This window comes from Athene noctua, chromosome 3, assembly GCF_965140245.1.
Source record: "Athene noctua chromosome 3, bAthNoc1.hap1.1, whole genome shotgun sequence".
Classification (NCBI taxonomy): domain Eukaryota; kingdom Metazoa; phylum Chordata; class Aves; order Strigiformes; family Strigidae; genus Athene; species Athene noctua.
Window position 1 is genome coordinate 19,496,370 of NC_134039.1, and position 25,412 is coordinate 19,521,781.

Below are 25,412 nucleotides of genomic sequence, written 5' to 3' on the forward strand. Positions count from 1 at the left end.
TTATGTGCTGTTACCATGCTCTAGTATCAGCACTATCCAGTTTGTTTTCTAACTAACTTATCATGCTTGACTAGACACCACCTTGCTGCTTCCTTTTTTACAGAGGCCCTTTAAAATTATCTCTTCCCAAACGGTTTCTTAGTGACGTCTGATGTCTGCAGCACTTTGTTTATCACAGGAAAGAAAAGGCAGATTCATCACATTATTTTCTTTGCTTTTGATAATGTTGCAGTAAGTTAAGTTGTACAGTACTATGACTAGAAAACAGTGAAATGCACCAAACCAAAACCTGCAATGTAAACCACTCCAAACCCACAAAATTTAAAAGTGAACCTTATAGATTTTCAAATGGTGTTTCTTGCTCTAGAAATGGGAAAACTTTTGTTTGTGAGAAAAATTTTTTTCCCTAGCTGTTGGCACACCGTACAACTTATTTTATAGCTGTTTTGGGGGGTTAGAACTGTATCCATGAGGTCTCCTTCAGTACATTGTGTTCCATACACTCTCCTGTAGCAGCTAGGCACCTGTTGTGGTAAGGTGTTTATTTGATGATGTCCATGTAATGGTTTTGAGGGTATAGAGAATGTAAGGTTTTTTCCCAGGTGTATGTTTTCAGCTTGGTATGTGCAGAAATAAAATACTTTTTTGAGCTAAGATTTCAGAGGAACAGAGAGAACTCACATGTTTTACTTCAGAATAACATAACCAGTATCTAGCCATAGGGATTACATAAGAAATTCAGTTCCCACTTCAGGTTTGTAATATGATGCCTTACATAGCAGCTTCCCTCCATCTGTTTTGCATATAGTGAAGGCTTTTATGTATTTTCTTCCTCCTTCTCAGTCATTTTTTCAGTACTTAATAATTCAGAAAAATTTCTGCATTTACTTAAAGATTAAAGCTATGATTCTGGTGACAAATGCAGGGTTAGTTTAAGTGCTTACACACTCACTTCTCTTTTTTTTTTTTTGACAGATTTTCCTCCCAAGCAATGGAGTTAAGAGTTTTAAAAAAAAAGAAAAAAAAAAAAGTAGAATACTTTATTTACCCTTCACAGGGACTTAATGCTTCTGGTTTTGACATAAAGAGAATCTATGGGTGAAGTTATATATTGCCTCTATACCCAAACAGGATGAAAGCCGCACTGTATTTACATATGAAAGCAGCATTCTATTAGGCACTAGTAAAACAAAAGGTGAAAAAGGCCCTTTGGTGAGAGCTTAAATTGTAACTGGGTGACTAACTGGTGTGCAAGGTAGCTTCACTGCTCAGTCAGGTGCACCCCCAAGTTTTAGGTAATAATAGGCTTGGTTTAAGATGTGGTGGTGTGATAACCACTTGTCTGATTAATGCAAGACGTGGTGAGTGGCTCTAAGAAAAGAGACAAAAGTAGGACTGGTGCGTCCTTGCCTGCTACATGTTCTCTGAGCTCTGATGGAGAAGGCTTTATTTGCCTTGTATTATAGACCGGAGTCTAGTGTATAGAGATGTGTGGAGGAATTCAGGCCAACAGGACTGTGCAGCATGTCATGTGAACTGTGCTGTGGTCTCAGGACAAGAAACAGAGCTTCCAGTCCATAATTACACTTAAGTTTGATTGAGAGTCAGCTAAACATGTGGCTTTAAAGAATAGACTTGGGTGAAAACATGATATTGATATCTTGTGGACTTAGAGTCTTCCTGGGATGGAAAAATTAAGTTGATTGAAAGAAGCAGTGAATAAAGTGCTCTTTTAAACTGGAAAAACTGAATAAGCAGAGGTGTAAAAAGAATACATAAGGAGACTGAAGACATGATGGATAAGATGGCAGGGGTGTTATAAGGAAGGGTATCCCTCCTGGGTAACACTGTCCTGCTAACAGGAAGATTAATACACCGTGTGGGCTTCCCAGGCCCCTGTCCGCATTGCAGCTGATTTCTTGCAAGAAATAAAGCTTGTGTTTGGTTTACAAGAGAACACATAACCACTGTATTGAGGGATAATGGGCAGGGAGATGGATGTAGCCAGTGCTTTTACAATGTAACAGTTCTGGGTCCTCTTGGGGAAACAAGGATGTGTTTATGTCTCTGCGTACTGTGTTGTACTTCCAGACATTTCTCAAATACAAATTTGGCCTCAAATGAAAGTGGACCATCAGAATAGTTGCAGAGGAATGTGAGACAATAGCATGGGTAGCAGACAGAGAAAAGATGGGATCTAGGACTTTTGTAGATGAAAAACTGTCAAGTGTTGAAAATAGCCTAAATGGGCCTGCATCCAAGAAAAAGGTGAGGATTCCCTGGACATGCATCTGGGTGGCAGAGAGAATGGTCATACTGCTGGCAGCAAACAAATATGGAAGGGAATAGGGAGAGTCTAGGAGGGAAGGCACAAATTCATGCAGTAGAAAAACACCCAGGAGGAAGTTTTAGAGAGGAGGTTTCAGAGTTATTAAAGAGTGTGAGGATTTGATTACAGAAGTTTCTTTTGAAGATTAAATTATTAATGAAGGCAGATCATTTATCAAATAGTTCTAACCAAAGAGCTCAGGGTCTTCTGGAAATTACAATGGGTATGTCTGCAGTGCTCTATGGCAAATACTTGATCTAGCTTTGAACAAAATAACTATTCTATAAAGAAGTACCAAGGGCAGTATCAGTAAGGAACAGTCCTGTTTGCCACAGTTTTCATCAACCATGAATCGTTCTTTTTTTGTTCCAGTTCTGTTTCCATCTGCTCCTGCCTTGCTCAGCTTCAGGCCTTTTTTCAGGATGGTGCAATTGCACTGGTGTCCAAGTGGAAGTTTATGTGTTGAGGAAAAAAGTTTCCTGAACTGCTTCCGCGATAAACATTCCAGCTAAACTCTACAGCCTGGAAGGGCTCCAGAGCAGAGACCCTGAAAAACATAGTCCAGCTGGTCTGAGAGATTAGAGTTGCCAAATGAGTGTAGCTGTCTGCAAGAAGTCATGTATGGGGATACAGCTTTGACTCTTGTCCTTGTGTAGTTCAAAATGTGAACCAAAGTCATTAGGCTGGTTTTGCCATGCTGATGAAATGGTCTCATTCAAAGACTAATGGAGAGACAAAATATGTATTTAATGGCTATGGAGGTCCTGGCATGTGGCACAGGTTGTTGGCTACTTCCTTGTAGTTATGACTATATGCCCTGTAGGCATATAATGTTTCTTTCTGTTAATTGTATTCTTAATGATTGAAGTACAGCCAATATATAGTGCTGATGCTCAAGAGTATTTTTCTTTCTGTCTCCAGGACCTTTGGTTCTTTTCCTTGCAAAGTCAATCAACCAGTTTGCCTGTGATGCACCCATATTCAGAGCTGTACCACTAGTATGTTTGTACAAGAGGAGACAGGTTTGATCTGACTGGAGGCAGGATGACTGCCGGTGTGTGATCATGCAGTGTGATGTGGGAGCATTTTTGTTTACCAGTTCGAGCTAATGGGTGGCAAATCAAACTTTTCTGGTACAGTGAACTTAAGAGTACTACTTTGATTACATAGGCTGGACTGGCTTTATACTGTAGGTTCTGGTTTTGGCAAAATTGATAGAGATGAAAGGTAATTGTTAACATTAAAGCTAGTGGGTGAGGTGAATAGGATTATATGTGTAACTCTAAGTGCAATTCACATCCAGTGGAAATATTTTGCAGAAGCAGCAGATTTAATGTGGTTCTCTATGGAGGTCAGGCATAGATCTTTTTATCAAGAAAAGCATTGAAAATATTCTCCCTGAGATGCAGAATGCTTTCCAGAGCTTCCCAAATAAATGAGGAACAAAGTCAGTAACCACCAAAGAGACACAGGATGCTGCCCACTTAACAGCCTGGCCACTCTTACCACTTAGCAGACTTAGTGCTGTGCTGAGAGCCTAGTAAAGCAGTGTTTCAGCTGGCTGGTCCTTCTTTCCCACTGACAGGTTAGGATCTAATCCCTATAACTGCAAATCAAAACATCCTTTTTTCTCACAGCACCTCTGCCCCAAATTTTGTTAAATTTCCTTGTGCTGCAGTTTTCTATCAGAATCTGAGTTCCCCATCTTTCATTTTCATGCATTATCATTTTAACCTATTAAAAATGGAAGACCACCTCCATTCTCTCTTGTAGAGAGGGTGCTAGAGCACATTCAGTGTACATTCAGTTTGTGGCCCTTTAAACTTTACATTGTGGTTGTTCCAGGGTAAGCACTTGAAGAAGAAAATGTGAAACTGATTATGAACAAAAGATGTGCTCTTCTTCTTTTTAAAAATAAAAGCAGACCTACGGCAATAGAAGCAGTAAAGGACACCACCTTCCCACACCATTTCTAGCCAGAGCTGCTCCATCTACTTGGTTTTGATCACTTCGAACTGGAATTACAGCCTGTTAATATGAGGGTAGCTAGCATGATCGTTAGGAAGACTAACGTCTATTTTTTTTCTCCTGATGATTTCATTATGAGTAATAGGATTTTGGACCCTCGCTTCTCACCAACACCGAAAGGTCCTCAAGACAGAAGAAAAAGTGAACCCTGCCTGGGGAACCCCCGCCTGCCTGACCCTGCGCTCTGTTTCCTCCCATCAGGGAACGAGCGAGGTGGGCTGGACGGCAGCCCAAGGCATCGGTGCTACGCACGGCGGGGGCTCTGGGCAGGGGGGGCCCGACGGCTGCGAGCAGCCCGGATCCTTCCTTCGCCTCTTCCGTGAGGCAGCGAGCGAGCGAGCGAGCGGGCGGGCGCCCGCCCTCCCTGCCGGCCGCTGCCGCAGCGCCCAGCACGGGCGGCGGGTGAGGCGGTGGCGGCGGCAGCCGCGGCCCTGGGAGAACAGAGCCCACCTGCTGCCGATGCCGAGTTGGCCAGGCCGGGGGTGGTTTCGGGGGTCTGGCTGCCTCTGGTCGTGCTCTGCGCAGGCTGCCGTAGCCCCGTTTCTCCGCGTGGGTGGCGCCGACAAAGCGGTCAGCATCGCCCATGCCACTGCCGCCTGCGTTTGCGCGTCCAGAACCACGGGAGGCACCAACATCTCTGCTGTGACCCCCCGCAGAAGAACGACCTGCTCTGGGAGAACGGGGACGCCACAGCGCCGGCACCCCCACACGCCGCTGGACGAGGAGCCGCAGCTGCCCCGGCCGGCCCGGGCTGGGCCCCCTTCCCAGCGCGCCCGTGGGCACCACGCCCCCCTGCGTCACCGCCCGAAGACCCGGTCTCATTGGTCGAGGGCGGTGCTCATCCTCTGGAGCAGCCAGTCAGATTCACGCAGCTTCGCGGGCGCGGGGCCGCCGAGGCCTCATTAAGACGCGGGGCCCAGCTTCCCTCTCCCGGCGCGGCGGCGGCGTTGCGGGCGGGCTGTAACTGGCCGCGGTGATCCCGGTGAGGCAGCGGGGATTTAGTCCGTTAATTCTCTGAAGAGGAGCTGGGGGGAGGGCGCCGGAGCCCAAGACGGTGGGGGTGTTCCGTCGGAGGGGCTGTGCCGGCGGGCCCCACGGAGTGGGGTTGCCGGGGCCTGGGGGAGACTCCCCGAGAGGGGGAGTGCCGGGGTGTACGTGGGCGCCCTTGGCAGGTGCCGGGGCCCGGGCCTGGCCGGGTGTGTGTGCGGGGGGATCCTTGAGGGGAAAGGACGGTGGTGCAGGGCCCGGGGCAGGTAGCGGCTCACTGAGGGGGCCGTAGCTATGAGGCACCTCGTATGTGTGTGTGTGGAGTTTCTGCCCTTCTAGTGGGTAAGTCTTCGTTCTTAGGGAAGGCTGAGAGGGACACAGGTGGACCGCAGACCTCACAGGGACTTACATAAAAGGGCTGAGCAGGTGAGCTTGCGCTGGTTAGTGAGGAGTCCTGGAAACGACTTCCTCTGGCAGTTAGACCTTAAAACTATGCTTGGCTAAAAGCTCTGCCAATGTAAGATGTTGTCCTAAGCACCTTGCTCTGTTCTTCTGTGCTGAGCTGGAACTCTGTGTTTCTGTTCTCGGTCCATGTATGCTGGCTGTATCCTCCATGGTGTCCCAGAGGTTTATTTCTGTGCACTAGAGCTATAGTAGTTGCAGTTTAAACAAATCTTGGGGAGCAAATGATATCTTGGGTCATCTGGGAGACAAGAGACTTTCTCTTGTTGGAAGTGCAGGAGCTGTATATTTGCATTTTTTTGGGAGAAGGAAGTTGGTAGCTTTCCCAGCCTGTACAAGGGGTGTGTACTCTATTTTCTTACAGCTCTGAGAGCAGATAATGGTTGTCATAACCATTTGCACTTCTGGCTTCTTTTTGTGTGAGCATTTAGTGTTTATTCTCTTCCTGCAGGTAACTAGCAAAGAGTGTGTGGTGGCCTCCATATAAAGCAGCTCTTGAGTATGTGCTGAGATTGGTGTAGGTTATTCCTTTGCCGTAGAAAAGGTGAGTAGGATTATTTCCATATGTTGCTCTAAGGCTTTCTAGCTTAAATGATTCCATAAGTAGAATGGTATTTAAACAACCCTGTGACTGCCAGTCCTTCCTAAATTTGTTTAAGAATGGTGATTCTGCCTATTCTTTTGTATAACTGGAGTTTATGGTCCCCAGATGATCTTGGGTCTTTGAGTCTTTTTTTAGTTATATTCATTGAGTTTTTTATTGGTTTTGACCAGCAGTAGCCATCTAAGAACTTGTGTGAACAGGTGCATCTCCTTTATTATTCAGTCTTAATTTGTTTTTGTAAAATATGCAATCTGTTCCTGTGGATAATACAGTCAATTAGTCTGAACAATGAGGTATCAGCAGAGAGAGAGCTTTTTATGGGACTATGTTTTGTGTAGTAGTTCATGTTGTGAACACACTGCAATATTTAGTTATACCTATGGGATGTTAGAGAAAGCATTTCCATCTAAAGCCAATGTGATCTGATACTTCTTTTTGTTACAAACCTGGGAGCTTAAAGGGTGTACTTTAGTATTGTATCTGATGTGACATGATGCCTGAACTCTAACCATAGTTGATTGCTCTGCTCAATGTGCAACTGATTATTATGAGTGTAAATAGTAGAACATGCAAGGGATTTTGTCTGGAATGCTCCTTGTACGCAAAATTCAGGCCTCCTTTGCATGAAATCACAGCGGACTTCCCTTTGTATTTACCAACTGTCTATTGTGTGTCAGACAATACCTCCTGATACTCTAAAAATCTCAAAGGCTTTTTAATCTTGAGCTGTACCAGTAGTTAAGAGCTGGGGAGGTGTTGTGTAGTGTCCCTGTGTGATGTAGTCTGTCTTCTGTGGGAGTGAAGAAGTAAGCTGCTGTTACAGTTAAGATCAAATTACTGAGGTTTTTAATGAATTCAACTTTTCTATGCACTTTTTGAAAATCTTGTAAAAATGGATGCTGATACTGTGCTGTGTGCTTTCCAAAACCTAGAATGCATGGGCCTAACCTGTCCTGTTGACCTAATTCAGGGTCACAGCAGGCCTGAATTTGAGACACTTGAGGACTTGGAGTGTGATTGAACCAGCTCCAACTGATTTGAGATGATAGGAGCTCCCATATGTATGTCTCTTATTGGAAACCCGATCCGAAGTTGGGCATGCAGAAATCGGACCTCAGTGTCCCACTGTCCATGGTTTTGAGAGCACTTGATGTGAGTATACATCAGTAGTCCCATGCAGAGAGTTGTATTTTTCTATTTTTTCCCTTATTCTGACCATTGCTATCTAGTCTGTGACATCTCAGGTCAGAGTGATCAGGTGAGGATTTCAGAGTTGCAGTGCTGTGTTAGATGGGCCTTTCAGACATCGCACAATCTGCTAGAAGATCTTTGGCCATGTTGCAAAAGCTTGGGTGGGTGGTCAAAATCTGTCTCCCATTGAAGACAATCCAGAGGTGGTGTTGCTTAGTCAACAGGAGCAGGGAAAGATGCTGTTTGACCTTATGAATGTGTAGCTGTCTGTTATTTAATGAGGACAGCAAATATGCCATTTGTGCCCACTGCATAAGTAAAAACATTAATCCTGGTGCCTCAGAATCTGGCATTCTAATTCATAGACATAAGAAGAAAAAATATACTTGAAAGTCAGGAAGGGGATTGAATAATCTGAGATCACTTCTGGATTCGGTGAAATGAGGACTCACTAGTTGTGTGTTGCATCCCCAGAGTAGCTGTGTTGTCACACTTGTGTGGAGTGGTGGAGGAGGTGGCCTGGGGAAAAATGAAGCGGAAACTGGCATAATTAGCAGGACAGGATGGGGATGTGAGGAAACGGGTTATGCAGAGCATGAGTATAGTGATGTCTCCTTTGAGGAAAGCTAGTAAGGTTTTGTGTATTACTGTTTCCAATTCTGGTCATCCTCTCCAGTTCCTCTGTCTGAGGATCACAGCTGCTGCCTGCACCTGCATTCCTGTGGCAGCAGTGTGGGTCTGGGCAGCTCTTAGGAGCTTGGGCTCCATGTCTCACCTCTAAGTTCACTAGTGAGAGTAAGATCTAATTCTCTGTCTGGGAGCCTCTGATGTTGAATGAGGCTCTGTTTAAGCATTTGAGGGAAATCTGTAGGCAGGAGCAGCTTGTGCAAATCTGCTGTTAACCAATTGGTTAAGTGGGCTAGTTGCAACACTTTGAGGAATTCAGAGACCTCAAAGGTAAAAACATACTCAGCAGACACTTGTATTTGATTGTTTTGATTCTTAATTGTCTACTCTTTGCTGCCATATGACTACTTGTAATGTATTATCTGTGGGATGTTTGATATATCTGTCTCATGTCTCTGTCCAGATGCATCGTTATTAGATGCCAGACCTGTTGTCATCTGTGCTAAGCTGCAACCAAAATGGCTAAGTACAGGCTTGTTCTTCTGAGACATGGGGAAGGAGCCTGGAACAAGGAGAATCGCTTCTGCAGCTGGGTGGACCAGAAGCTGAGCAGTGATGGGATAAAGGAAGCTCAGAACTGTGGCAAACACCTTAAGGCGCTGGGCTTTGAGTTTGACCTTGTCTTCACCTCTGTACTCAGCCGTTCCATCCAGACTGCATGGCTTATCCTGGAAGAGATGGGCCAAGAGTGGGTTCCCATTCAGAGTTCCTGGCGGCTGAATGAACGTCACTATGGTGCACTGATTGGTCTCAACAGAGCCGAAATGGCTCTGAATCATGGGGAGGAGCAAGTGAAAATATGGAGGAGAAGTTATGATGTTACCCCACCTCCCATAGCTGAATCACATCCTTACTATGAAGAGATATACAATGATCGCCGGTATAAATGCAGTGATGTCTCTCAGGATAATCTCCCAAAGGCTGAAAGTCTAAAAGATGTGCTTGATAGACTCCTTCCCTATTGGAATGAAAAAATAGTGCCAGAACTGAAAAGTGGCAAAATGATCCTTATCTCTGCTCATGGTAACAGCAGCAGGGCGTTGCTGAAGCACCTGGAAGGTAAGGGTCTTTCTTTTAGTTTTTCCCTCTTCTCCTTACTCAACTGCTTAGAGCTTTACATCTTGTTCTGTAGCATATGTTACTTACTGGGCAATGTAATACCAATGTCTGTGGTCTTCAAGTGAAAGTAAAGAGTTGGCCTATTGGAACAGAAATTAAACTGGGGGATGTGGAAGGGGGAGAGAATTAGTTAGGTTAATGTAGTTAAGAAAAGAGCCAGATGCTTTCACTGCGTTTCTCACTGCTCACTTTAAACTACTGTATTCAAACTAGCTTTGAGGTTGGTCTAGATAGAGGAAAAACTCTTCAGGCTCTAACTCTTTTTAGATTTATCTGGTTGCTTTGGAAGGTTTGAACTGATACTCTGTTCATTAAACAAGCGTTGCTGTAACACAGCAGAATAAAGTGCCTTGGGTTGTGAAAGACATTCTTGACTGTTACTGTGGTGGCTTTCTTTTGAGGCTTCATTCTTGATAAATCTTTACTTTAAAAAACTGCTATGACAGAGTTCAGAGAGTAGGTACTTGCTAAAGCTTATGCAAATACTGTATTTCCCAATATAGAAAATGCTTACCAATAAACAGGTAAGTTGGTAGCTTAGCATAAAGTTGCTTATTTTTTGGGGATGTGAAAAGGATGTGATTTATCTTTAAGTCATTGCTAGATTCTTCCCCCGCCTTGTCCTTAATGACATGGCTTCTAATTTAGGTCATCCTAAACTGGAAGATGGACTATATTAATTTCTTTGTGGGTAGAATAGAATTTAATGATAACATGTACAAATGCAGCCTACTGGAGTTGTAGTTGCAAGTATTCAGAGTGGATTGTGTCCGCTCAACTTTTTTAGTTATAAAACCCTTTGGTGTGTGCCTCTACAGCTCTGACTCTGCTGAGCACTTTTTGCATTCAGGCATGCTGGAACAGTCAGAACAGCTGATGCTTTAGCAGGAGTCAGAAGCCCAGGGAATAAGCATGTACAAGTGGCTTCTGGAATTATATAGGCTGTGAATTCTGGGGTACAGATCACTGCTTAGACAGAGGAAGGCTGGTCCAGCCCATTCCACTGACGTTGTCAAGGTGGTTGTCCACACTGTAATTCTATCATTTCACATAAAGGAAAAGGGGTAGGGGGATCTGCAACCACGGTGTCTCCCCTGCACACCCCGATCTTCCCCCCAAACTGAACCCGTTCCATGAAGCCATGCTGGCCCAGCCCTTTGGGGGTGAAAATGCTGGAGGACCACAACTTCAGCAGAGACTGTGGGCCACCTTTTGTGCAGGCATGCACCAAGGCTAGAGCTGACAGCATCAGTGACTGCTAGAGGTTACCTGTAAGTTGGTATGGCTGGATTCCCTGCTGCACTGAGATCAAAGAGAACAGTGTAACTTAGAGCAGCTGCAAAGCTTTTCTTTGGGACAATCTATTGGGTATAACTCTTCAGGGCTGCCCATACTCAACCGAAGTAGAACAGAACTGTGTCTCTTGCTGTCCTACACTCTTACCTTGTCCCTCCCTATGTGCTTACATAGGGAAATGTGAAGGATCCTTGGCAGATGATCTAGTTCTGTTGACTGAGGACTGTTCATCAGCTACTCCAGCTCCCACACAGGAGTAATTGTCAGATACACGATGGCTATTCTGCCCTTTATGCAGGGGAGATCTGGATTGCTGCAGAGCTGGCCTGAAGGGTGGTGTGAACAGAGCTTTAAGACCCCTGTTATTGCAGCCTGCTCTTTCTTTTCTTTCAGAGCTCCAGCCTCTATCTGGCTGGATCTAAGAGGCTCCTTGTCTGCATTGCTGGCTGTCTCTCCCTTTCTTTTCTGAAAGGGTGTGAGTTGAGCTGCTCTGGGGCCTTGCTGGAGCTGGAATTGATTCAACAGTGCTTAAAGTTTGTCAGTCTACTGTATCTATAGCACTCACTGTGAGGTGGGCTTTTTTGTGGACTACTTTTCACAAGCTTAGTGTGTCCTGCACTGGAGTGGAAGTTTCTAGGCCCCTCTGTAGCTGGAGCCATGGTTCTTGGCTTTTAGAAAATTGGGCTCCAAATGCCTCAGGCAACAATCCTACATGACTGATTGGATGTCTTAGTGATAGCAATAACTTAATCTTGGAAGATGTAGCCTGGAAACTTTAATTTAAAGTAAATATGAATGTTTTAATTCAGTTTGATCTGATGAAATTATTCTAATTGTTTCAGTGTGAAACAGTGTATTTTCTGAAAGACTTCAGAGCATGCTTGAAGCTGCTATTTCAAGGAGGTATTTTTTTGAAATGGGCCTGCAATTCTCAGTCTGAATGTTTTCCTTGTTATGAGTAACTGGTAAAGAGCTTGAAATGTGGATCTGCTTTCTACTTGCATGCAGATCATCACATCAACAGAATGTCAGGCTAAGAAGGCTTTGATTGTGCGTTTGGATTTTGTTCTTGTTTTGTCAGTGCTCAGAGTAGACCTCATTAAGATATAGGAAATGTCTGTAGGATCTGTCATGGTTTGCATGTGAGGACTTAAGTGAAAGCCCAGTAGTCTTTCTGGAAACAGTATTTAACACAAACTGGTCCACACTCTTGTATGCACTTGGAGGTTAGAAACAGCAGTCTGTCTGAGAGTTCGTTCTGTCTCAGTGTGCTGAATGACATTCTCCCAGAGGGTGCTGCTGAAAATCTTAGTGCTGTGAGCTGTTGATGTCCAGTGGGGATGCCAGACTGTGTTCCTTCTAGGTAATCCCACCAAGGACAAGTGTAGCTGTTTTGTCTGTCTAAGATACTATGTTGGTATCAGTTTTTGAAGTCTAACTAAGCTTATCGAGTCTTTTCAGAGGAATCATTGGCACAGCTAAAAATTGGCAGAACAAGAGGGCAGTTTTCATTATATGTTGTTAATGTTGGAAAGGCTCTCTAAAAGTAATATTTTCTTCTTCAGGCAGCAGTCTTGTGCTTGCTGGTGGAAGTATCTTGTCATAACTTAGCAACTGTTTTATTCTGTGACAACTACTGGTATGGACCATGATCTGTAACTCATGTCTTTAGACAGGCCATAATTTTTCTTTCATGGTATGCCATCTCTGATGCATTGAAAAAAGAATGACAACAAGATGTTAATGAGGAGGGTATCTAAAGTAACAATATCAGACTTGTACAATTGTTTCAGCATCCAGAGTAAAATCTTATGATTATGAAAGCATTATTTGCTAAAATCTGCTAAATAAGCATCCTGGGTGCACAAGGTCTATTTACAGGTGATTTTTTTTTTTTTTGAAGGAGTAGTTTGCTCTTTTATTTAGTAACTGATACTTAAGATTGAGAACCTCTTAGCACTGTCCCATTGTGAAGACCACATTAGTGTAATAGTTGTGACCACCTTGCCCAGTTTTTGTTGAAGTACTAATTAGAGACCAAGTGTAATAGACTAATTTTCCATGTGGCTGGCAGAAGGATTGATGGGCTGTCTCAACTTTTTTCCCTCCTAACCATTTAACCCTGAGGACTGACATTAAGTACCTCAAGACAGGGTCTTGTGGAAGGTCTGATTATAGAATTTCCTCCCTGTTGAAAGGTTGCCATCTCTTGGATATGGTATGGTGGTCACTGAGCCTTCTCAGGTTCAGGGTAAAAAAATGAGGGGAGAAATTACCTGGTCTCTTGAAGGATGCAGTTGTTGCACCCATTGGGCTTGTCTGGTTGTGGTCACAGAGGTGGGGCAGAGCTCTGGAACTAGGCTTGCAGGCAGAGTGTGGTGACTGGGAAGGCCTGATGCTGGTGTCACTGGTTGGTGAGCAGGGAGAGCAGTGCCCTCAAGGATTCTACTTTCTTGTCTTTACAGTGAGTGTGTTACTGTGCAGTTACTACAATATTCCAGTAGTTTAACATGCTGGAGCTACACGTTGAGCTGTAGTAAGGATTGTGTTGAGGACTATCTAGTAAGTTTATTTTACTGATTTTTGTTGCTTGACTTTAAGGAGATACTACTTATGTGACTGGTGTCTGAGGGTAGTTACAGAAACCAGCTTGAAATGTAACAACTTGCTGCTGCTGAAATGAGATAGTCTTGCACTCCCTGTCATTCATCCTAGTCTTTGCTCTCTGCTTCTCCTGCTTATTTCTCGTGAGGTCGTTGGGCCTTTTTTCAAGTTAACTTGGCCTGTAAACTGGCAAGAAGCAGCAAGGATAGGCAGCAAGGTATTTTTCAGTCATTTTGGTGTTTGAATTACCTCAGGAAAGGGGCTGGCAAGTGCCTGATGATAGTGCAAACAGCCTGATCAGGACCTGCAGCTGGGACAGAAAGGTTTCAGACATGAGTTGTTAGAGTGACTGGTTTTCAGAAATGTGGGTTTGAGGGACTCTCAATACTGTTTCAGCCAGAGATGGGAACCTTTTGTTAGAGCTCTGTCCAGGGGCAGTATGTGTGCTGGTAGGCTTCAGAGTTGCATGCTTAGAGAACTCCATTTGTCAGTGTTGCCTTGAGTTCCTGGTGGTCGTAGTGCAGCCTGGGTCTACTTAAGAGTTATGGAGCTTTCTTACCTAATGTCATAGTTGACAGCTAGTGCTGATAGTAGCAAGTCTCATGCCTCTTTCAGCCAATTTAATCTTGGACTGCTTGAGGAGTTTAAGGCAGGCTGGATTTCTCTACTGCATGGGAATATCATAGATTCATAGTTTGCTTTCCTACACTGTGTCATATTTAGATGGTCTCAGTAATGACCACAGTCAGAGTCAGACTGATCAGGAGATGTTTATGTAATGACATTGTATTGGGTCTGGCTGAGATGGAGTTTATTTTGCCTGTAGTAGCCCACAGTTCTTCATGCCCCGTGTTGGGTGTCCAAAAGAGCTAGAACTGTGGTGGGTTGATCTTGGCTGGATACCAGGTGCCTGCCAAGCTGCTCTGTCACTCCACTCCTCAGCAGGACTGCAGGGGGAAGAAAATAAGATGGAAAAACCTCATGGGTCAAGTTAAAGGCAGTTTTAATAAAGCACAAGCAAAGGCTGTGCACAGAAACAAATGTAAACAAAAGAATTAGTCTCATTTCCATCAGCAGGTGATGTCTACTCACTTCCCTGGAAGGAGGGCTTCAGTTTGCACAGCAGTTGCTCTGGAAGCCAAATGTCATAATAACAAATGTGTCTGTCGTCCCCCCCTGCCCCCCAGGCCCTTTCTCCTCATAGCTTTTCTTGCAGAGCAAAATGGGCAGAAGTCATATGGTGTGGAATATCCCTTTGGTCAGTTTGGGTCAGCTGTCCTGGCTGTGTCCCCTACTAAGATCTTGCCCACCCCCAGCCCACTGGGTGGTAGGGGAGAATGCTGGACAAACAGCCCTGATACTGTGTGAGCACTCCTCAGCAGTAGCCAAAATACTGGTGTGTTAACACCTTTCTAACTACCACTACGAAGCACAGCAGTATGAGGGCTGTTATGGGCAAAACTAACTCCATCTCAGCCAGGATGGGGAGAAACTCTGCTGCAGGCTGTGGAGCACCTTCTCCCTCTCCTTCAGTGACCTTGGTGTCTGCAGACTTGTTTTTTCCATTCTCACTCCTGTCCTTCGCTGCTGCACAGCAGTGGGGTTTTTGTGGGTTTTTTCCCCTTCTTAAATATGTTATCACAGAAATGTTACCACCATTGCTGATGGAGTCAGCCTTGGCCAGTGGCAGGTCTGCCTTGTAGCTAGCTGGCATTGGCTTTATTTGACACAGGGGAAGCTTCTAGCAGATTCTCACAGAAGCCACCCCTGTAGCCCCCCTGCTACCAAAACCTTGCCATGCAAACCCAGTAGAGACATAGAAAATCTTGGCAGACATAAGGGTGAAACAGATATAGATAGTATATTGCGGCCATGGTTGTAGCCCATCCATCTTCTTCCTTCTTTCCTTAAAATCTGCCCAGTGAGCTAACATTCTGTAAAGCTGTGCCCACTTACATTCTCCACCCTACTGAAGCTAGGTCCTCTGCTGACCTGCAGGGAGGGCAGAATATGGTCCTGAATATTTAACTTATTAGGCTGAAGCTTCAGTATTTTTGTTAAGCGTGTGGGAAGGATGCTATGACCCAATTTGGATCTCAATTACAAAGCGCCAGTTCTAGAACAAGCCCATTGTGGCTGAATTTATGCATGTGATCATCTGTGTTTTGTTGGATGAATCATCTGGCCTCAAGTGTAGTTGACATGCAGGGAAGGGAGGGGTGTAGCTTTTCTCAATAGCTGTTGTGTTTTATGTGTTGCTCTGACCATAGGAATAGAAGGAAGGAACTTGGTAAGAGCAGGTGAGAGGGAGGGAGAAGATGTGCCAGCCCTTTGTAGAAGTTAGGTGTAGGTGCTCAAAGTCAAATCCAGTGGGGTTTGCCTCTAGGACTTTCCAGGGTGCAAGTAGTGTAAACCACTTCATGGACAACCAGGTAAAGGTGAATTCTTACGCTTGCACAGAGATATTACTGGTCTCTGTGTTTGACCTAGTTCAGTTAAATGGAGCGTAAGTGAGCTGGGAAAGAATTCTCAAATGTGATTTTGGAAGATCTTTTTTGTAATAAGTGCTGTACCAAACTCTTACAATGTTCATGTACCTAACTGTTTCCTGCTATACAACTGCCATTAAGGAATAGTGCTTGACAGATGCTCATGAGAGAGAACACGGGAGATGTCCACTTGAGGAATGTAGTTGCCCAGTCAGCATCTTACCTGTGGTCCTGAGGAAGACATCCTGAGTACATCAGTAATGTATGTGGGTTCGCATGGCTGTAAGTAGGTAGGACCTTACTTTTAAACCTTCCTGGGGAAAGACTGCTTCCAGCAACACCCTACCCTTCAGCAGTGCCGAGACCCAGGCTTTAGTGTTATACTGGGGGGAAGAGTATTGCTTTTGCAATGGTCTTACTTCCCATTGCACCTTGTCAGCACTTGAGAACTTGCCCTGATTTAACCCTTCTTCCCTGTGAGATAGGATGGGATTGTGACACAGGCCAGTTCAGATGAAGTGCAAGAAAAGGTCACTTTACTATAGTTACAGCGCATGAAGTAACCGGATAGCGGATAGCTTGCACTTGCAATGTCTGGAGTGTAAGTTGATTGCTTTACTGTCCTCCTAACTTGCTGCGTGGGGAGTGTTCTGTGTGCATTTTGCCTGCAACCAAGGAGCTTGTGTGACAAGCCTGATCAACTTCTTGCTTCCCGAAGAACAGAAATACTATACAAATACAGTAACAGTACTGAAATAAAGCAACAGGACGCTATTGTTTCTTTAGGATTTTCATCTGACTTCAACTTGCATTTCTGGCATCAGCCTTCTGGCTGTGAGGCAACACTTCTATATGAGGAATAATTCTGAGAATGCCAACATGTTTGCTGCAGCTTGTTTTTCCTAGACTGCTCTGTTTTGCTTTGTAAATCAATACTAGTTGACATTGGTGTGGTCACTCTGCTTTGTAAAAAGCATTTCTGAATCAATGTAGCTAGTTGTTTTGTTTAATCCATCTTTAGAGGAAACCTTTAAATACTGGCTCCTGACCACATTATGTAGTTTGCCTAAATTGTCCTGCATGACTTCATGTGCTTTGTATATATCTGAATGGTTCAGTCTGGGAGACTGAGTTTGAGAGGTGGGCAGAACACTTCCTAGGGCCAGATTCTCTGTTGATAAACATGGTGACATGCATGTATTCTTGAAATCTATTTAAGAATCTTGAAATAAGAGTTCAGGCAGCTTGACTGCTTGTTTTGCAAACCAAAGTCCTTGAGAAGAGTGCTTGTGTCTGGTAAATGCACTTGGTATTCTTTCCCATTGATTTCTGTATGGTTTTAAAATTGTACATTCTCCTTGAGTGCTTTTCTGTAGGTCTGATTCTGCTGCCTGCAACAGGTGAATTATTTATCCCTTGTATAAGGGATTGTTTAAACTGGCAGAGTATGACTTCTTTAATGGACTGATGGCTCAGTATTTAACAAGGTGTAAGTTTCTTGCAAGGTTTCTCTTGCTCTGTGCCCTTCTGAAATTTAGGGTTAACTGTACAGCTGAACTAAGTGCTTAGACTAATCAAAACAAAAATAGGTCACTGCAAAAGTTGCATGCTTGTGTAGTCTCTGGGCAGGGGAATAACATAATTCTCACCTCATGATTAGTTCTTTGTTTTCTGACCTGTTGTTATCCCACTGTTGCCCAGTGGCTTGACTTTGTGGGTTTTCCTGTTAATATGTTCTGCTTTTCTACTTAATGTCAAAATCACTGGTAAATTTGCACCCATATGTTCTGAGAACCATCTGTTTTGTCAGCTGCTCAAGAGGATGTTTTCTTCATGCACCTTGGTCTAGTTTATATGGTGTCATCACTTCAGAAGCTTGATTGTGTTCATTTTGTAAGCATGAATTACTTGAAGCTGCCCTGCTTTACAACAGCAGGCTGCTGCTGTGATGTTGGTGCTTCTAAAAAGGGGACAAAAAAGAAATACTGATGTTCCCAATGATGCTAGCATTCTTTTGCCTGAAATTTCTGTGGAATAATGTATTTGCAGTCACTACTTCTTAATGAAATATTTAGACCTTTTGTAGAAGCTTTAATAGGAGGTTTGGTCTCAAAATTTACTTGGATGCTTCAGCGACTTGTGTGTTTGTAAAAAAAAAAAAAAAAAAAACAAAACCAAAAACAGCAATTTTATTAAGATTAGAGCTCCAGAATATTTGAATTAAGCACAGCTGGGTAAAATATTTTTTCCCCAGGTACATGTTATTTAGTGAAATGGAAAAATATAGGAGAATGCTCCAAGTTGTACAAGTTGACTTTCTCACTTTTCTTCCTTTCTCCCTCACTTGAAAGTGGAAATGAATATCCCATACCTAGTAATTCTGAAAATAGTACTGTAGGCAAGATACTATAAACTTGCTTTTGAGAAATTAGATGTGGGCAAACGGTGATTCTTACACTAGAAGAATTAAATATTGATTTATAAGACAGCTTGTGTGAGAAGCTTTGTAGAAAATTTAAGAGAAAAATTAACCTTGGTATTGTGCCTTTTTAAAGAGGCTGTTTGTATTGGTTGCTTAGCAGAGGTGGTTTCACGTTGGAGTAGCACTTTGCACTCTAATCCTCTTTTGTGATGAATGAGTTGGGAGGATATGGAAGAGAACCTATTGTCCTCAATGTCCTGTTTTAAATGAAAGGTATAATCTCCAGGGCAATCTCTTCCTGTTTTTCACACATGTAGACTGAAAAAAAGAAACTGTCTTCACCTTGGTGGGACTTCCCTCCTTTAGCTGCTCCTAAAGCACTAACCAAGCTGAGTACTATCTGGCAATTGACTCTTGAGTAAGCTGGTGGTGTTGGAGGCTGTTTTAAGACAAAATAATCTCAGAAATAAGGCTGAGCTAGATAGACAATTAGGAAGCTGTTCACTAGGTGTAACTTTTTTTCTTTTTTCTTTGTCAGGCATCTCTGATAAGGACATCATCAATGTTACTCTCCCCACTGGTGTGCCCATACTTCTTGAACTTGATGAGAATCTGCACCCTCTCGGCCCTCACCAGTTTCTGGGTGATCAAGAAGCTATCCAAGCTGCCATCAAAAAAGTGGAAGATCAAGGGAAAGTAAAATCTGCTGAGAAGTAAAATCCCATTAACACAGCTGTTTTCAAAGTGTGATGATTGATGTATGACTGCTAGATTGCACTGTGTGAAAGTCTCAATTTCAAGCACTAAATAATTGGAAGGGACAGTTGTTGAGTCTCAGGTTGGTAGATTAACCCTTTGCCTCTCAAAAAACTGGAATTTAGATCTCAGCATGAGGCTATAAATTCTGAAAAACTGGAGATCCATCAGGTAATGGGAACTTTCAGGGCAGTCTACCCCAGATGTAGGGTTGATGGGTGGCCCAGTACAGAAATGAACGGATATGTTATTGGTGTCTACCAATAATCAGTCCTAATCTGTGAAGGGAAAAAGCACCAGTTTGCTAGACTAAGTCCAGGTTGTTATAGGCAGTAAAACTTTCTCACCGATAAAGTGGGTACCAGGTAACAGAGTTGCTCAGTAGGATTCTTCTGTGTCAGTGGCCATGACAGTTTGTTCTGGATGGAGTTCCTTCAGTCTTTTAGAACACTTTCAGCTGTACAGCTCTTTGCCTTTGATATTTTGAGTCTTCCAAGGCCAGTTCATGGTCCAGAGAATTTTGTAGAGATGCTCAGACTGTTATAGTTACCACAGTTGTCTTTTGTTACACTATATTCCAGTTTTTAAATAATCTAGAAGGAATCCCTTTTCCTCCACCATCTTTGCAAAGCCTAGCGTGACTGCATTTCGTTGACTTGTAATAATAGGATTTAACTCAGACTTTAGTCAACAAACGAAGGACAGAGGTTTCCTGCTCAGTGTTTAAATTATCACTTAGCTCTTAGTGAGTGACCTGAATAGCTCTGAAACACTCAAGTAACATGTACTAGAGGTTTGATCATCTCTTAGTCAAGTTGTTAAAATAATTCCTGTCCTCAGTAAAACTAAACCTAGGAAAATCTCCCTCTAAGCTTTCCTGAGTTGTAAAGATCCCTTGATAATGTTCCACAGTAATATTATGTGGCATTCTCTCTATCAATTTCTCTGCAGGGCTGGAAGAGATACACAAGGCATGTAAGATGTGTTACTGGGTACAGCTCATTTGGCCATCATGCTGGCAGGGAAGCATATTCTGCCATGCCTGAAAGTGTTCTATAACATTCTCCTCATAATCATAGCTTGATTCTTGCTGAGTGTTTGGCACTAAATTCGAACAGTTCATACTGTGGTTGGGTGTAGTGTAGCTTGTATGGCAGTTTATTTTCTTCATGTATACAAGCATCAGGATAATTCCACTTTGGAAGACTTGCTCTAATCTTACTTGCAAATACAAAATTGTTACTTAAATTTAGATCTGACCCAGTGTTTCAACACCTGAGCATCTGGATTCTGATCTCAGTTACCAACATGGCTGGCACTTGTGTATGTATTGTTTGAGCTAAATGTGTTCTCAGCATGGCCCAGCTACAAATCTCAAGAGAAGTCAGTGAGAAATCCCTTAGTATGATGATAGTATGAACTTTTAAAATCATAGGGTAGCTGAGTAGCTGCTGCTTTGTAGTGAGCAGCTCTGTAGCTCACTTCATAAGTGTAAGAGGATTTTTTTCTTTTTTTCCTTTGAGGAGAGTGGTGTTGAGAGTATGGTGTGACTCTGACAGTCTCCCTGCTATAGAGATAGACTTTCCAGGTCTGGTGTCAGTTCACATTAGTGTCGCACATACTCCATAAAAGACTTGCTAGATGGTAATTTGTCTTGCATGATTGATGCTTGGGCTTCCCTTTGGTTTTGTTTTTGTAGCAATAGGAACAAAGTTACATATTTCTCTTTTAAACATAAAGCTGGTAGGTTTCCTCTGGCTTTGTACGAGCAATGATATTTCAGTGTTTTTATCTGAAATACTATTAGCAGCTTCCCTACTACTGTTTGATACTAACTTACTCCTTTCTGGGTTTTTAGTTTTCTGTGCATAGAGTAACTCTGAATCTTAGTTGATATTTTACAAGTCAGTGTTACAAAGTTACATTGTTGATCTGCAACTGCTCACCTATCAAAGCTCTGAGAAGGGCTGCTGGCACTTGAGTGCTTGGGTTCTTACCCAAACATTCTGCAAGGTTTCAACTTCAGTATCAAGTAAAAGTTACTGTAGGTTTATTAACAAGGCAAGCAGAGCCACCTGTTGTCAGTGGGAACTGCCCGCATCCAGATGCGTAGGCTTACAGGCCTTGTCTATCTGTCCACATCCCTTTGGCATTGTGGTATTGTAATGTAGAACTGCTTCAGGACTTGAGGTGCAGCTGAAATATTTGGAAATGAACCCAGATGAACCGGGAGACCTGTTCTCTCTCCTCCCCTTTTAGAGAATTTATGATCTCTTCTGGGGAGGGAGTGGGGAATGGAAAGATGGATGAGTGAATGTAGAGAGCGTTAATATCTCTTCTTGCAGCCAAGTGGATGAAATTGACTGTAAACCGCTTTTAAAAGTCATGGATAGTAAGAAGAGAACAGCTGTTTCTGCAGTGCTGCTTAAGACATCAATAGTGACAGTGCGCTGGGAAGTTTGACTTCGTTTGCTTTGTGACTCCAAAGTGATGACAGAATTTTACGTGCACATCTAGCAGCGATACCACCTCACAAAAGTATCAAATGGAACCAACTGGGGATTCATTGTGCTCTTTAAGATTATTTTAATGCCTTGAAATGCTTGCTTCTGAATAGCTGTCTGATTAAATTCCTGATTCAAAACGTGTATATTGAAGAACAGAACCCATCTGCCATCAACAGTTGTATAAGGATGCCTGATCTTCAGGCATAGCTACATTAGAAGGAGAAATGAGAATCTTGCAGGTGGCTTTAGAGATCAGTGGTTGGAAAACACTTTGTCCATGTTTGAGTATGCCTCAAAGCCCTATAAGTTAACTGGTGTTTCTACACTTGACATGGATATAGTTGATTTTGTTTATGCATTTTTAACTTGTGGTTCAGTAGCAGAAATAGCTCTAGAATACTCTTGAAAACCTTTGTAAATATGGTGGAGCTGGCAGGTTCTTTATAACTCAATAAATTTACCTGAAATAGAATTTAACTTCGTTTCAGTTTTTCTTCTACTCCCTTCCCCTTTGCTGCCTTCCCAGGGCTGACAGGTAACTAAAACTGTGACCAGAAGTCATCAAGCAGTTGTTAATCACATATCATGCAGTCAGTTGGGTTAAAATAGTATTAGAGCAAACACTGACTTATGTTTACATATAAGGAAGCTTAGCTGGAAAGGAATACATACCTGTTAGGAACAACAAATGAAACAGTCCCACAACAGTAAAGCTTCACTGTTTCCCATGCTTGCTTTTCTTTTTAATAAGAAACATTACTTTTTGATGGTGTGTTTAAAATTGTAGCTTCTGGAGGCAAAACCAACCCTTTCATTCTCCAAAGTACTTGGTGTCTGTGATGGTTTAGGCTCTGCCAGGACCGGAGACCATGTTGCTGTTGCCCCTCCTCCACCCTCAGCTGGTCGGGCTGGAAGTGAGGCACAAACCCCGGGTTAAAATAAGAAGACGTTTAATACAAGTGTGATAAACAATCTGAACAACAACAGTAGCAATGATAACAAACAGTAATAACAGTAAACAAGACAAAAGATACACAGAGAAATACTGCAATGGTTATGGACAGCTTGCTCGCGTGCTTCCCATCACCAAAGCCACAAAGGAAAAAGTTCCCATGCTCCCGCACTGGACCTGATGTCAGCATGGTACAAATAACCCACCTGGAGATCCCTTCCCCCTCTCTGCTGGGGAAACTTAACCCTATCCTAGCTGAACCAGGACAGTGTCAAGCAGAGTTATGACTCAAATGACAAGTGCAATGAACTGCAAGCCTGATGAGGACTGCTTCTTGTTATTGACCTTCACAGAAGGCCTTGGCTACTGTGGTAATGGGAGGTAGTATAAAGGTCCTAAAAAAGTCCTAAATTTGGGTAGAAATGAGGAAGACACAACTGTGTGGCTTAAAACAGAAGTGTACTGAAGAAACTGCCTTCTAAAAAGTTGATCTTATGATGGCGTTGAGTGGGGAATAGAGCAGATCTGTCTGAGCCATTTGTGTACTGACAACATTTGCAGTTCATGTGGGAGTGTTGCCAGCCAATTCAAAATTGTACTGGTGTTTTAAGGTGTTATTTGATGCCCCCCTGCCTTCCCCCAGTCACCTTTTATACTTTGCTCTGCCATGGCTGAATTCTACTGTAGTTACACCTCAGATTCTCCTGGAGTCCTGTCCACCATTTTCTGTGTTGGGAAACTGCCTCGTCCATCTTCTGTGCTGACTACACCCTCTTCTCAGCCTTAAATTCCCATGGGCAGGAAAGGAAGCAGATACAATAACTGCTGCTCAAGAAAGCTTAGCTGTGGTTAGAACAGATTCACTGGTTCAAATGGAGTATATAAGGGTTTGGAGAGAAGAAAACCCCCTTTAAAAGCTGTGCCAAACAGGTGTTGCTGCTTCTTCCTTGTGTTATGGTGGCCAAAGGTTCTGGAGTAAGTGATTACAACAGGAAACTTGACTTCAGCATCACACAGAGGGCAGAATGGCTATGACAGGGCACTCTTCCCTCCTACCTCCTTATTAGATTGTTATTCAGCTCCCAGACCTCCTTGGGGCTATTATAGCAGAATTTAGTAGCTGTGTTGTCCCCACTCTACAGAAGGAAGGGGCAGAGTGGGAAGAGGTTCTTTGTTCTTGCTCTTCATATTATGCTGACAGAGCAGGGGAGGGCAGCAGATACCAGTTTTCTAAAGATGTTGCTGTGCTGCGCATTCAAGCTCAGTACAGTAAAGTGTCCTGAAGATGACCTGATTGCTGTTTTTTAAAGGATGGGAGGGTGATCTACAGCTTACAGATGGCAACGCAGATGCTGTGATTACTCTGGGGTTTCTGAAAGCAGTTGTGGCCTGAAGTTGTGGCTTCTGAAAGCAGTTGGGACCCCTGGCATTAGAAGTGCTGTGTCTGCAAGAATATGCTTCATTAATATAATTCTTTTTCCTAGATCTATTCCAGCTCCCTCTCAGCATGGTATGTGAGCTTGAGCCATTTCCCCACCTTCTGTATGGCACTTGCATGAAAGAAAAGTACTAGTACATATTAACTAAGTAAAAGAAATTATCTCTTCTAGAAAAGTGGTGTGAGCCCAGTGACAGCAAATCTTAAGTTTTCGTTGCTGTTGGCCTTAGAGGAGCCAAGTAGCACTTTGCCATCTCCCAGGTCAGTCATTTTGAGCCGTTAGGAACAAGCAGCACAATGGAGTATCATGGAGGACACTGCTGCCAGTGCTGTTTAGCAGAAGTGTCTCTTTCAGTTAAAGACATCTTTTTTTCTCCTTGTTCTTGATGCTAACCTAGTAGAAGTGCTGGAAAGGAGGAATGTGCATTTGCTGGTAATCCCATAATCTAAATTGGGGATGCTTTGAGGAGTTAACTACCTAGTGAATACTACTTTCCTGATAGATGCTTGTCAGACTCTAACTCTAGTGTACTAGGATGAAAGCTGAGCTAGTTTTCTGTTTCAGATGTGTGGCTCTCCAGCTGTTCTGAAATTCTGTTGATTGTGCTTTCAGGATCTGTAGAGAAGGCAATGGTACTGGCTATGCTAGGCGTGAGCAAGCAGACATAAAGATTCGTAACTATCCCTAACAACAAAGCAATTTCTTACACAGATTGCAACTGTAGATGGATTTGCAGAAATGCAAGTGGGCAACAGGTGGAGCAAGTGCATTGTGGCAAGTATGTAAGTATGGAACAATTGTACACTCCTGTGAGCAGATAGGGATAACAATCTGTAATCAACCTCTCCTGAAAGGTAGCATGTTTTAGCTCTGCCACCCTATAGTTTAACAAATGGTGTGAAGGTGAATTAATTCTGGTGTGGAATAAATTGCAGTCATCATCTAAGTTGCTTGTGCAGACTGGCAATTAGTTCTATTTTTGTCTTGCATCAGCAGCTTCACTAGACCGGATAAATTCAATAGGAGCAAGATTGGCTATTTGCAGACATATTTAGTCTGGAAAAAAAGAAAAAAAACACCAAAAGCTCACAATCCCAGTCAGTGATAACACATTACTAACTCTGTGTCAGGAAAGGTCAAGGGGAAGTCAGTGTTCCATGAGAAAAGGAGCTCAGCAATGAGTAGATGCCAAATAAATTTTAAAAAATAATAGAAGTTGGAGGGTGCCTTAGGTTTCAGGAATCCGATTTCAGATACTCTTGTACTAATTTTTTCAAAGAAGAACACTTGTGTGTTCTTCTTTCTCCCCCACCAGAAGTTGTGGAAACTTAAAGGTATTTTAAATGCTTTCAAATCGAGCGTTAAGGGAGGCAGTCTAAATGCCCTCTTATCAAGTAGAGTGAGTGTGTAGAGGTGTAGCTGATAGAAAAAGACCCCAGCAAAGCAAACTCCTAGTCTTGTACTGTAAGTCCCAATATTGCTGCCTTCCCTAACATGTTTGTGTGAAAAATGCTTGTTAGTGATATGAAACTCCTGAGCT

The 25,412-nt window shown here is 43.2% G+C and overlaps 1 protein-coding gene across 4 annotated transcripts; it reads left to right on the top strand.

Annotated features, from left to right (window-relative positions):
- The first annotated feature begins 5,158 nt into the window (after nt 1-5,158).
- BPGM (bisphosphoglycerate mutase) lies at nt 5,159-21,958 on the top strand. Of its 4 annotated transcripts, none has more exons than XM_074902187.1 (5): nt 5,160-5,339; nt 6,258-6,350; nt 7,343-7,562; nt 8,692-9,347; nt 18,757-21,958. In XM_074902187.1, the coding sequence occupies exons 4-5, from the start codon at nt 8,747-8,749 to the stop codon at nt 18,933-18,935; spliced, it is 780 nt and encodes a 259-aa protein (XP_074758288.1). In that variant the 5' UTR covers nt 5,160-5,339; nt 6,258-6,350; nt 7,343-7,562; nt 8,692-8,746; the 3' UTR covers nt 18,936-21,958. The 4 variants fall into 4 exon arrangements, with proteins under 4 accessions (XP_074758289.1, XP_074758288.1, XP_074758287.1 ...); XM_074902186.1 differs by having other exon boundaries at nt 7,381-7,562; XM_074902185.1 differs by lacking the exon at nt 7,343-7,562.
- The last annotated feature ends 3,454 nt before the right edge of the window (nt 21,959-25,412 follow it).